The 14,245-nt window shown below is 32.0% G+C and overlaps 2 protein-coding genes and 1 long non-coding RNA gene across 4 annotated transcripts; 2 read left to right on the forward strand and 1 right to left on the reverse strand.

Moving 5' to 3' along the window:
• The first annotated feature begins 64 nt into the window (after positions 1-64).
• On the forward strand, positions 65-3,896 carry LOC103312139 (major facilitator superfamily domain-containing protein 6-A). Its single transcript, XM_064356483.1, has 5 exons — positions 65-181; positions 2,300-2,866; positions 2,914-3,342; positions 3,389-3,634; positions 3,680-3,896. The coding sequence occupies exons 1-5, from the start codon at positions 124-126 to the stop codon at positions 3,853-3,855; spliced, it is 1,476 nt and encodes a 491-aa protein (XP_064212553.1). The 5' UTR covers positions 65-123; the 3' UTR covers positions 3,856-3,896.
• Positions 3,897-6,936: 3,040 nt separating this feature from the next.
• Positions 6,937-7,984, reverse strand: LOC135265918 (uncharacterized). 2 transcript variants are annotated; one of them, XR_010333789.1, is made up of 2 exons: positions 7,766-7,984; positions 6,937-7,346 (listed from the first exon to the last, which is right to left on the reverse strand). It is a non-coding gene; the product is annotated as an uncharacterized LOC135265918 (long non-coding RNA). The 2 variants fall into 2 exon arrangements; XR_010333788.1 differs by having other exon boundaries at positions 7,398-7,984.
• Positions 7,985-12,485: 4,501 nt separating this feature from the next.
• On the forward strand, positions 12,486-14,122 carry LOC103315025 (uncharacterized protein). The gene is made up of 3 exons (XM_008202645.3): positions 12,486-12,736; positions 13,382-13,522; positions 13,571-14,122. The coding sequence occupies exons 1-3, from the start codon at positions 12,613-12,615 to the stop codon at positions 13,906-13,908; spliced, it is 603 nt and encodes a 200-aa protein (XP_008200867.2). The 5' UTR covers positions 12,486-12,612; the 3' UTR covers positions 13,909-14,122.
• Positions 14,123-14,245: the final 123 nt, after the last annotated feature.

The raw sequence follows: 14,245 nt of genomic DNA on the forward strand, positions 1-14,245 counted from the left end.
AACTTAAGATTTTAAGTACACACACGTGCGACCCCAACTAAATCTCTTAGACACACATTTGATAAAGATAATCTCGGAGACAAATTAACAAATGTCTCATTATGCGAGTAACATTAGTGCAACATGAAAATAAACACGAAGCTCCTACCCATTAAATTACACTATTTCTTTTTTATGGCCGGTGAGTGGCATTTACCAGTGAGTCTCTTAAAAGTCTGTACAGGGTGTTTCGCGTCATTTCAGACCTGCGTCTGTGAAATGCAATCAACAATACATATTATAATACAAACTCGTTTACAAACTTTGAAAAATTGAAGTCTTCTCTAGTTTGTTAACCGCTTCAAAAAAATTTCACGTTTTTAGTTAGTCAGCGAGTGAGTTAGATAAATTAAACTCATATTTATTCCGTCTCTTGATAGAACACATGAAAATTGTTTCCAAAAACACTGATTAGTTTGACAACTACCGTCATGAGTTTTCAAAAATTAAATAATTCAGTGTTTATTTTTTGTATCTGGTGTTCTGTGACTTTTGTACATTTGGGCGCGGGGTCGTAAAGTTGTGTGAAACACTCTGTATTTGCTATATCTCAAAAACTAATAAACATACTAAATTTAACGTTTGCGATCAAATTACTTTACATTTTTCCCCAAGCATCTGATGTTTTTCTTAATATTTCTTATTTTTGCTGTTTCAAAACTATAAAAACACCAATGTCGCATTTTCTCTCAAAATTAGCGGTTATAAATTATTTATTCACTTCAAAAAAATAATAGCTAACATAAATTATACTGTCAATGAGAGATCTCAGAAACTAGAAAAGTTCTCTTGAAAAATATTGAACTGTCGTATGACGTCAGTATTTTAAGGCATTGCATGCAAATTTTAGAATTCTATAAATTACTTCTGTTTCATTGATTATCTTCTCTCAAAAACTCTTTGGTCGGAAAATCTTTCGTGTATTTTGAAAAAAACTTAAGATTACTAAAATCATTTTGAAATTTCAGGATTAGGTTGCATCTTTTTTGGAATGGCTGATTCACCTAATTCCAATTAAATTGATGCAAACAATTATTTAACAACAATTTTTTAAGACTTTTTGCTGAAAACAATAATAAGCATATTTTTATTTAGAATGACATTGGAAATCATGAAATTTCGATTGAAATTTTTAATGTTACTGATGTTATTAATACAGAGTGATTCAAAAACACCGGACCAAACTTTCGGGTGCTGGTAAACGACATTAAACTGAATTAAAAGTTCTTATTTCCTAGGTTAAAAAAACTGTTTGAGCCTTTTTTCACGATATATAATACCTCTTCAAAGTTAATTTTTTAAATTAAGTTTTTGGTGCTTCATATCATATTTTTTTGACTTTAGTTAGCGAAAAAGACAGCTCTTGGAACATTATACGAATATCTCTTGAAAAAAATCAACAAATAATGTTTTATGAACCTTATGATGTACAAAACAATTAAAAAACTTCCAATTTGATAATAAATTAAATTCGACATTAGAGAAACCAAAAGGGCAAAAACCGATACCGTTGCGAAAAAAAACAAATTAAAAAATATATCAAAATTGAGTTTTTTGAAAAAAAATCTGACTTCATTTTTGTGCTTGACTGAACAACTTTAAACACCTTACGAGAGTTTGTCCGTCACTTTTGAATCATCCTGTATTTTCAATTAATTTTTTTATGAGTGTTTTTTTATTTATAAGCAAAGGTTCATCTGTGAACAAATTCCGTAGTCATTTTTTAGTTTTAAAGCGAGAAATTGCCTAAGAAATAGAATAAATTTTCTCCCAAAAATAATTTGGGTAGAATATTTAAAAATCAGAATAATTTAACTAATTATTATAAATTAATTAATCTAATTAATAATGTTTCAATTAATAAAATTAAACCGATTAAGAAAGGTTGGTAAATGAAAATAAAGATTAGTTTTTTTTGTTTTTTTGCTTATATCTCGAAAACTGTTACTCCTAACAATTTTTATCTTTTTACCAAAATTAAAGCTGATAAAATTTTCTACAAAATAGTTATTTGTAGGACTAACCATAAGCGAGTTATAGGGTTGGATATAAATAAACTTTAAAAAGAATGTGCTTTAAAAAAATGTTTAAAAAACTGAAAATAAACTAAATTTATTGAGTCCAATACTTTATTCATTGAAAAAATTCACATGCAGGGAAAAAACGCGAATTTCCGAGAGTTTATTACTTTTCGCGATATAGTAAAAAAATACTTTTAGCAGACTCATCTAGTATATAAGTTCTAACGTTTTGCAATCAGCTGTAGGTCCAATCCTCCCCCAACTGCCCCTTTTCGGGAAAGATCTGGGCATTTCCCCGGTGGTCATGGGCACAGTAACCGGGATCTTACCCTTCACATTTTTACTAACAAAACCAATTTTCGGCTTGGCAGTGGACGTTTGGAGAAACCAACGAAAAACAATTTTCGTACTTGTGATAATCTTGATGACTCTCTCTTTTGGCGCTTTATATTTTCTCAAATTACCATCAACAGTCACGTTTTACTTCCAATTTTCGGAAAACACCCACCTGGATTCGTGCCCAAACGCTACGATTTCGGTAGTTTGCAATTCGAGTTGTTTGACAAAACCGACTAATTTTGTGGCGAGTGTAATTGCGCCTCGGGCTTTTAAAATTTGTGCTTTACCAGTTAGCGAGTTGATTTGGTCTAAAAACTCGACTTGTGAATTTATTTGTACCGGGGAATCGGACTTGAATAATTCCGAATTGTTCACTTTTTGGAGCTTTATTATGCTCATGTCTGTGGGGACAATAGGTTTCAATATTGTTAATTCGATCAGCGACGCTATTTGTTTCGACGTTGTTGGTACGTTGATAGTAACAAATGGCCAAATTTTTTCGATTTGCTTCCAGACGATCAAAATCTTTACGGCAAGCAACGACTTTGGGGATCAATCGGGTTTGGAGCCACTGGATTAATAGCAGGATATGCTGTTGATTTGTTTTCCAAAAATCACACAAATTACGCCGCAGCTTACGTAACAATGCTTATTTGTTCAATGTTTGATTTACTGGTATGTTTTAAATTGAAATTACCGGTCATTGAGGCCCCCAAAAACATATTCAAAGACTTGAAGGTGTTACTAACTGATCGATACGTGAAAACTTTTATCGTATTCACAGTTTTTGTGGGAATGTTGGATGGTGTAATAATTTATTTCCTCTTTTGGTACTTGGAAGATTTAGCAAAAGAAACACACACCACAAATGTGAAACTAATCGAGGGTTTAATCCTCGCAGCTGCTTGTTTAGGCGCTGAAGTCATATTCTTTTCAATATCAGGTGAAACTAAATCCTGTCACGCAACGAAATTAAATTAAATTTTCAGGAAAAATTCTAAAACGTTTGGGACACGTCCACTGCTTCACTTTGTGCTTTTTTAATTACAGTTTACGACTGGGGTTGATAGCTTTGGTCTCCAATCCTTGGTGGGTCCTTCCAATTGAATTTTTGTTACAAGGGCCCACTTTTGCGCTAACTTATACTGTGATAGTGGCTTATGCTAACGAAATAGCCCCTGCAGGAATGTCCGCTACGATGCAAGGAATCGCAGCTGGAATGGGAGACGGCACTGGTGAGTTAATCAAAACTGGGAATTTTTTATCAGTTAAAATTTCAGGTTATGCATTGGGGAGTGTCCTCGGTGGTGTGCTTTACCGGTTTTGGGGCGGAAGAGTGACTTTTGTGGCCTTTATGGCCTTTGGAGCGGCATGTGGAGTGCTTCATTGTGTGTTTCATAAAACTGTTTTGAGATGTGATAATGGGAAAAAAGCCGGTTATGAAATTCTAGACTGATTATTTTTTATATGTATGTGAATAAAGAAAATCGCGCTAAATCGTTTGATCGTTGGCTTGGGGTGATTTTATAATAAGTAAGCGCAACGCAATAGCCTTACGTGTCGCCGCGTCACCTGTTACAGCTCGATAAGGTCTCACGGCTTATGACTTCGCATCAAGCTGTAAAAATCCTGTCACATATCTTTCGCTCCTTTTCGTGAATTTCCCTGTTAATTAAGTTGGATAACTTGAACCGACGAGACTTAAAAAAACTAAAAGAAATTGTGATTTTTTTTTCTTTTTTTGAATGGAATAAATGCTGAATTTAATACTGTAAAGTGGCCGTGGTGCATTCTCGCTTGATACAATTAGTAAAGTATCACTTGATCTAAATTCATACATGTTAAGCTAATTAATGTTCTTAACATAAACATATACTCCATACCGAGTGTGATATTACACTTAAAAAGCTTGAATTATGAACTGAAAACAAATATTCAAGGAAAAATTTTACGGTCGTGGTTAGCTGTCCGCACATTTGTTTAAGAAGTTTTTTAAAAAGTTGGCAGGCAATTTCCTGGAGACCCTAGGGTTTGAATAGACATTGGTAATGACAACACGTTTAAGAAAACCTATGGAAAATATTGTTTTAATTTATTCCCACTCTCGTGTGGTGTTCGACAGACTAGTTTTTGTCATTTTTTTCGAATATTTTGTTAAACTTGTTGTATTAGTATACAGGTTTTTGTAAAATCTGGTGGTTTTGATCCACAGACGTGAATTAAAAAAAAACTTATTCAAAAACCAATAGACTCAGAGCAAAAATTACGGATACTAATAAACTGCTAGATAAATAATATAGTCATTTTCTAAGTCAAACACTGTAAATTCTAGAAAAATAATCTAAACGCTAAGTGATAGGTAAAGTATTTTTAATAAGATATGTTAAAAAATAATAATAGTACTATATCCCTGGATATTTAACACCCACTTGCTAAGCTAGACATCTGCTATACTTGACATGAACTAAAAACAATTTTTGACGTAAAGATCTGATTGAAAACCATCTCTCTAAAAAAACCTAATGTTTTTTTAAAGAGGGAATGGATAAACAGCGTATTTAGAAAGGGAAATTAAAAAAGGTAGTAGCCTCTCTTTTATAATTAATCAAAGGGATTTGCATTGATTTAAGTATTATAAATTATCTTCAGTTATACTTACTGTTTTCACAAAGTGTTTGTAATTTTTACCTCGCATTTAATTTTTTCCCAAAATGGTAAATGTTGAGTAAACCAAATGAAATTAAAGGTTTTTTGGTTTTCATAATCGATAAAAAAATAATTGAAAGAGTACTTAAAGTGATGTTAATAAAACTTACTGTATTTCCCACTGTGAGCCCCTATACAGAAAAAACGTCCGCAAGTACGTTGTGTGGACATGTATAATGTGTATCAGAAACACGTGTCTTAATTTTAACAGGAAACAGAGCTCAACTGCTCAACAAATAAAATATCTTTTCTATTTGTAATTTTTCAATAAAAAATTCGCAAATTTACATAAAGTTTGGAAAAAGATAACATACTGAAGCGTGTACCCGCCCATGGGTACAAAAATAAGAGAGCCGAACTATTTTCGTTGTGATAGAAACGGACAGTTTAAACAATTTAAAACAACAATGAAAATTGTTGCTATAAATACAAACTATTTATTAAACAATGACCGGCTCATTTATACAAAAGAAAGGAAGAAAACAGTGAAAATTATAAAGAAGAATTTTGCAAAGTATTATATAGAAAAGTTGAATTTGAGTTTTGTTACGTGTTAAAATTAACACACGTATTTCTGATACACCTGTACAGGCTGAATTTAATAGTTTGGAATATAAAGCGTGTTAAGGAATGTATTAGCAAAAATTTAAAGGTAGATAGGGAATGACAAGACAAATCGATTAAGCAAAAATTTATGTAAATCAAAAATGCATAGTTTTACCAAAAAATTAAAGTCCAAAATTTTGAGATCCGCTGAACTAGAATTATAAAACAAAAAATTAAAGTCTCAAATTTTGAGAACCGCTGAACTAGAACTATAAAAATTAGCGTAAATGTTAATATTATTAACAAAACAGCAGAGGTAAATTAACTTCTTGATTCACTATGTTATTCTTCTAGTTCAAATTGTGTTTTGTTAATATGTTTTACAAAAAAAACACAAAAAATTTTATTGCCACAGGTTAGTCACAATTTTGAAAAATTTTCAAAACGTTTATGCACCACCATTTCCATTTTGTTTAATAAAAAAATTAACTGCTAATTCATTACCATAAGCCACACAGTGGCTCTCAACAGGTGGGTTAATAAAAATTTCTGAAGAAAGCACGCAATTTTTGGAAAAATGATATGAGGGTTTTTAACTTGTCTGATCATGACAAATTCACATGCGAAATATTCCTAAACCATGATTGTCGAGCTCAAAAGAATTCAAAATAGCTCAATTTGCTTTATCCGAATGTTTATACAATGTGTTTTTAAATGATTCTGATCTAGTTCACTATTTAAATTTAAAAAAAAAATGAATTTTCCAACTGACAGATGTGTCATTTATTGACAGACGATTCAATTGAGTAGAGCGGCACAATTTTTTTTACATGTAAACCAATTTCATAGTTAACTAGATGAGAATCATTTAAAAACACATTGTATAAACATTCGAATAAGGCAAGTTGAGTTGTTTTGACTTCTTTTGAGCTCTACTTATCTACTAACAGCCCTTAAAATATATTCCAAATTAACAAATTCACCCTGTATTTGGTCGATATTTAGCCGCAATAATAATGTTCGTACAATTAGCGAGTGTTATATATTCGTCCGCAGGAATGTGCGGACGGATAGCCAGAATGATATCCGTCCGCACAAATGTGCCGGTGGTAACACAAAGGTATAATCGTCATCACAAATGTGCGGACGGCTACCCACGGCCAAATTTTATTGTATATTTTTTGTATTGAGTTTCGAATTTAAATTCGAAGCTTAATAATTTTTTCTCGGTTGATTGAGTTGTGCTTGGGCTAATTAAAGGTCATTTAAAAAAAAAACGACAAAATGTTTGGGTTTAAAATTTGGAACATTTGGAACAACATAATCTTATTAATACTTTACATAACATGTCCCCGTAATACATAATTTTAGTTGTATAGCCCATTTATGTAATAACTAATAAGTTTAGGTCGTGAAGTTTAATTTAGGCATTTTGGGTCAAAACGAAGGAGTATCAGTGAATAGAATTTTTATGCTAAATATGGATATAATTCGAAAAATAATTTGCATGTCGTAATTACGAGTTGCAGACGGTGCAATTAGTTGGTGAAATACGTCCTGTATGTAAAGATCGGCCAGGTCATACCTAATGACCCTAATAATGACTATTTTAGTGGTAATTCTGTTTCCATAACAAAGTTGGGGCACACACACCTGAACATTCTCACCATTTGACGCGCAAGACTGGAATATCACCTGAAAGATAATCACCTAATGCTCTGCCATCTTTACACAACTTTACCCAACTTTAAACATTACACCGAACGGCGTTGAATTACAAGCAAAAAGGGGCACGGAACACTCATTCCGGAAGTATTTATGGACGGCTTTCTGTCGCCAACAAGTCAAAATTAAAAATTTTATATTGATTTTTAATGAAAATTTTAATCAACAAGTTGGTTTTTAATTTTTCGATCAAACAGGCGCACCTGTCCACATTATCAATTATCGCAAGTGACATCATCAAATGGTGTTACCACATGTGGAATCACACGGCTGAGGGTTGATTCGTAGTCCGGATGTAATAATTATTCGACGCGATAGCACCGCAGGACATCAAAACGGTCACACGCCACCGACAAATTATGCCAGTCTGTAATATTACAACCGCTTACCTCTGTGAATTTTAAATACCATTACACTAATTATGGTCTCTAAACGACATCACGATTTCGAAGATTGAATATTCCTTTTGATAACAGACCTGCGACAACGTAATTGAAGACAAGTCCACACAAAAACTGGAAATATTCCATGTTTGATTCAAGTCCCTTCAAATTATCGGCGTGGTTTATTAATGAAATCTTATGATATGTTGGTCGAACTCGCCGACATTAATAATAAAATTTTGTTTGTTTAGATTTGTTTTTATTATTACAGAATGCCGTTTGCGTAAAGACAACATAATATATCACAATGGCTAAATAATGGAAACGTGACATTCTGTTTACTTTGACATCAGACGACATGTAGACACAAGGCGATAAAAATCTCATCACGAATTTTATTTATTTTCTCTCTATACTTTGCCTTTAAATTGGCTGTAATCAACATTGCTTATTACAAAACAACCAAACATCAATAAAACAAACTCGCTCCGTCAATAATAATGAGACTAACAAAAGAGTTTTTTATTTATTTTATGATTCCTAGTTTTAAATCCTTTGTTTCAAATAATAAAGAAAACATAAACACATAAAACATAAAAACATATTTAAATGACAAATTTGTTGCCGATGGCCGTTGTCGAATACAAATTTAATTACAAGTAGCCTATTAATCAATTAACAATTATTATTTGTTTAATTCGTATGAATATTAATTATTACTCATTTGTCTTGTCTTTTTTTATATAAATCGAATTGTCCTCTTGCAAAGCGTTGTCTACTCGCCAATATGTACAGAAATTATGAATTTTGAAAACGGTATAAAAAGTTTATTTTACTCTTTGAAAAAAATCTCTACTTTGTAACATCTGAAGAACGACATTATTTAATCCGCTATAATGGTATTTTTTCGAAGTGATTAATTTTCATAAAAAACTCAAGTTTTATCAGTTTTTCTCAAAAACTGTTGGCATTATTTGGTCAAGACTTAACTCATTATAAATAAACGCTGTAAATATTTATAAATGTGATTTTATAATAAGGGACTAGTAACATCGGTTATGACGATATCAAAATAATATTTGCACATTTTCTAGGAAGATTTTGTCGATTAATATTAAAATAATAATAAATTCGGATAATTTTCATTGTCCTTCTTATAAAAGTAAAGAACATCAGTAGCATTAGTTTACAATGAATATCTTACTTCAGTTTTGCTGTTTTTGAGATTTAGTCAATAACTCTTACAAAATTTATAGGTCGATAACGTTTCCTCGTTATTACATGTAAATACTGAGGGCATGTTCTATTCCCTTATCACGACCAGGTAAAAATCGGCTTATGTAAGAAGAGATTTACAATCTTTTCATTCTCGTACATTCATAATTTATTAGTAGTAACAAAGGTAAATGTACCTACGTAAAACTTTCAGACAAAGTCTACCTGAAACACTAACGATTAGAAAAGAATAAACAGAATTACCAATTTAGAATTTTTCTAAAGAAAAGACCCAACCTGTGCATCGAACTAATTAGTATCGTTACGCCTCGCATTTTTATAGTAAATTAACAACTTGGTAGGTCAAAAATTTTGTTTTTTTTTGTCAGCTCAAGTGTTGTGACTAAGTTAAGTTATCTTATAAGTGCGATGTGTGTCTATTAAAAAAATAACATGGAAAAATAAAGTCTTTAGTCATTTCACGCTTTAACTGCCCGCAGTTGACAATGATCTAGGTGTCCTTGTTATTGTTTCAAATGTTTCAGTATCTACCTTCTCAAAAAGACAACAGACTGAAAAATGACTTCTCACAATTCCATCCAAAAATTAACGTAAACGTACAAGAGCCGATTTCAAACATCCACCTCTTATTTTTTGAATTTGGAATATTAGTTTCTAGCTCGCAAAGTCCTTCAGTTCCACGTCAAAATATAATATTCAAGAATAATTTTGTTAAAAGAGCATTTCGGTCCGGTTTCCGGCTATTTTAACAGAAAACGCAGTTTCAACAAAAGTAGCGGCTAGTTTACAAAACAACTCGCTGGCTAACTTAGTAAATAATTTCATTAGCAATAAACATATAGTCCAGCCGCAAAACATCATATTTGAGATCTAATAATTACTTTTCCGTTAAGAAACCGGTAAGAAAAAGCCAGACGTCAAAATCAGATTTTTTTTTAATTTATCAGGTGTCGAGTTGTTTTCTATGAAAAAAAATTAATAATTTGTGTGAAACAATGAATCATAATGTTTTTTCTGTTGCGGAACGCATCCCTCTAATAGCTAATTCTGAGTGAATAGGATTGCGATTAAAATTTTTAAACGGCTCCTACATAAACTATTACTTTAATTGATTGTTTTGACACAAATTAACATAAGTTTAAAAGCCAAAAGTCAACAAAAAATAAAAGAAAAGTTAAATTTTATATTCCACTCAAGTCCAAGTAACCATTTGCGAGCTAGCAACTAATATTCTAAGCATTTTTTTCAACAAAATTTGATCCCAAAAAATTTTGGTGCTACCAAAACATCAAAAACAACGTTGAATTACGTAGACTATGTATCTTTATTTTTAAAACAGATTTTCACAAAAACATCAATTTGAGAAAATGAGTCGATTTTCTAGTTTCAGTTGTTGAGTTTGAAATTGGAGTCTTTTCAAAAACACAGAAAATTAAGAAAATAACCTGTTTTTAAGCCCATTTTATCTATTAAAACATCATTTTTTTATAGAAAATACGGATTTTTATGCCAAAAATAAGAAAAACCACACTATTTTTGAATTAGGGCACTTGAGCACACGTACAGCCTGTATCAGAACTCGCTCCCCACCGGAAAGGTGTGTATAGCTTAGGAATTTCTGAACTTCCTTTACAAAAAATTTTAACTCTTTGCGTTTGGAAGATAAAAACTTTTGAAAGTAGCCAATCATGAACAGCCTCGCTCCGAAGAACTACATGAATAAAACACGTTGCTAGGAAAAAAATAGGTAGAACGGACAATAAAATAAAGTGAGCACGGACAATAAAATAAAGTGAGCATTTGAATTATTTTTTCTTCCTTAGTAACACATCCACTGTATACAATACACCTGGAAGCAGGAAGAGAGCTTCTGAGGTTGGTCACTTTAAGACCTTTGTATCTCGCAAACTAAGAATAAAAAGCCTACTTTATTGCATTTTTGCCATCTCCATTGCACCTTTCCGGTAGGGAGTGAGTTTTGATACACCCTGTATGATTACAGTTTCAGAAAATGAAATTTAAAAACACTTAAAATTATAATGAAAATCACTTTTTATTACAATTGTTAACAAAAATATTTGTGTTTATATCAAAGACTACAGAACCATTAACAGAAATAACAATTTATTTGGTACTTGTTATTTATGTAATCAATGATATGAGTGTAAAAAACAGTAGTCAAAGGTTTCTTTGTAAATAATAAATGATCAATACAATATTTTGATTTTATATTTTTGGACATAAGGCGATGTACTGTGAGTATCGAGAACATCAGACTTTTTTGAGTTTCATTTTAAACAATTTGTCAAGTATTTTTACTTTTTCATTATATACTTTAATTGAATCAAGGCGTTCTACAATTCATTCAAATCTGAAAAAATACCGGTTCCGGTTTGCTGTCCACTACTATCCTTTTCATAGAAAGGACTTTTTCAAATATCTTCTAAAACACTTTCATATTTTTTCTACTGTGAGTACACATATAGTAAATTATCAATTTTTTCTTGTTCTTGTGTTTCTTTAGTTTAGTTTTTAGTTGATATTTCCGGTATTGTTGTATCAATTTTTGTACTTCTATCTATTGAAATTGTTTTTCAATAATATCAAAATTTAAACCTTCATTTGGATCTAACTTATTGAGGCATGCGCCGAAGGTGTATTATTTTTGGAATGAAATAAAGCACAAAATGAGAGTTTTGTATGAGAAAAGAATTGGGTGTTAAAATTTTTGAGTCAAGAAAATCCACCAAAAACTTTCAATTTGTGCTCCATTTTACTCCAAAAAATGTAAATGCGTTGTTGCAAAATTCTACTATGAACTGATATGGGATATATTTTGCAAAATTATTTTAGACGGAGAAGAGATACATATTCACATTTCTCGGCCAAATATTATCTCGGAACAACAAATTTAACTTGGTCTTGACAAAACGAGAAGAGCATTGTTTTTAAATAAAACATATTGAATGAAAATGAATAAAAGTGACATGTAAATTAGGTGAAATATTAACAAATTAAAATCAACAATCCATTAATTTTATTGATTGTGAGAACGTCCTCAACTCTAATGCCTCTTGAGCTAATCGCCAGGTTTCATTACCCATAACAAGTTGGCGTATTATGCACATAAATAATAAGTTATAACAAGATACAACGGAATTAAAAATAAAGTAATTCATGCATAATAGAACCGGTTAATGCGTGTATATCGCTTTGGAACGATGGAAAATAATGGTTACTGTGTTGCAGTCATACATTTGGTCATATTATCGTCGAACTCGTTTAATAATTAACGAACGTTCTTCATGATTTTCACTCTAGAACGTGTTAGGGTGGAGTCTAGAAACCGTATTGTTCCAGCTCTTGGCAAACATACTTGTTGGAAAGACCGTTTGACCAATAAATTCCGTCGACTTTGGCGCAAGTCGGAAAAGGCGGGGTGTCCAGGACGCCGACGCCCACATTTTTCATAATAAATTCATAGCAACGTTATGTTATCGTAATATGAGAACATTGGGATCAAATTATCACGTGCCCTGACCATTGGCAGTGTTTATTTAGACTTTTGCGACAACAAACCGAAAGATTAAGTTATGTAGTGTTGGTGTTTTTTCCAAATGGATCAAAATGTTCACTACAATTTTGGCGGAGGCGCCGGGAACGGCCTCCTGCCAGTGTCGGCTTTCTCGGCCTACAGCTTGCTGAGGAGGTGCAATTATTTTCTGACACCACAAGCACCAGGTTTGTGAAAAAAACCAAAACCAAAGTCCGAAATACTAGCTTTTTGAGAGTCGAAGGAGTATTTTTTTATACTGTATTGTTTTATTTTTTAACAATACCAATTCAAGTTTGTCTGTATTCAAAAAAAATATCTCAAGATTTCTTTTAACAACTGATAAAAGAACAAATGATTTGTTTGATTTGTTTTTTAAACAACGAAACTTACATTTATTTCTTAATCTTATCGATTCAATCAGTATTTTTTGTATCTAAAAAAATTATCGTAAGTTTTTTTCAATGTTTAGGACATTTTATTGTTGTTTTAATCGTGACTTTGCGGTTTCTTACATGTCGTGTCATTTAATTAGGCAAAAAAATTAATTTACTTCTGAAATTGGCTTTATGTTACAATTTTTAAATCTGACAACTTATGCATGTTATCTGACCGCATAAAATTACTTCAGAAATTGGCTTTATGTTACAATTTTTAAATCTGACAATTTATGCATGTTATCTGACCGCATTAATTTACTTCAGAAACAATTTCTAGGAATAGTAGTAACATGAAATGATGATCACGCCTTACAACAACACGCAACACCTATCTCATCCCTCACAAGCCTTATCATTTTCTTAATTCCGGAAAAACGGTGATTTACGTTTCAGAAATTCACGCCAAAGCAGCACCTGTTCAAAGAATCCCTCCTGAAGATATCTCGTGCAAAGATAACGAAAAATGTTTCTTAAACCTACCATCACCACCCCTTTTTGGCTACCCTCACCATCTTCCACCAAACGAGCAACTAAGTAAGCCCCGAATCATTTTATTTTCAAAATCAGCATTGAAATATTTAGATACTCGTCTTAATGCAACATCTCCGTGCTCGTCTTTATATTCCGCCAACTTTCGGCGACAAAGAGGTGAGAAGAAACCAATACCGGAGGAGCAAAAAGACGAGAAATATTTCGAACGAAGACGCAGGAATAATCAAGCGGCGAAAAAATCAAGAGATGCGAGAAAAATGAGAGAAGACCAAATTGCGCTAAGAGCCACTATTTTGGAGCACGAAAATGCGATTTTAAGGGCACAGGTGTTGACTTTAAGAGAGGAAACGTCGTCTCTGAGGCAAATGCTGCTCCAGAAGAAAGCGCTAGAAATCGCCGCAAGAGACACGCAAATTTGCGGCTCTTGATTGGGAAACAAGAAGGAAACTGCAATCTGTGATTTTTTTATTTAGTTTATTGTATTTACATAAAAACACAGTTTTTACAAAATGATACTATTCATTATTAAAGCCTAGGCACAACTATCATTAGTCTTTAAGCAGGTACCTGACAATTGTTATTTTTTCTTTCAATAAATAAGCAAATTTAGCAAATATTGATTCTTCCAATTTTTTTAAAAACATTTTTAATAAAGTTAATTAGGGGATCATCATGAAAAATGAAAAATATTGGTGTGTGGGGAAGTTTATACAATGTGTTCAAAAATGGTGTTCAAAAATGGTGTTCAAAAATGGTGTTCAAGTT

The sequence above is a fragment of the Tribolium castaneum genome, chromosome 4 (genome assembly GCF_031307605.1).
Source record: "Tribolium castaneum strain GA2 chromosome 4, icTriCast1.1, whole genome shotgun sequence".
Classification (NCBI taxonomy): Eukaryota; Metazoa; Arthropoda; class Insecta; order Coleoptera; family Tenebrionidae; genus Tribolium; species Tribolium castaneum.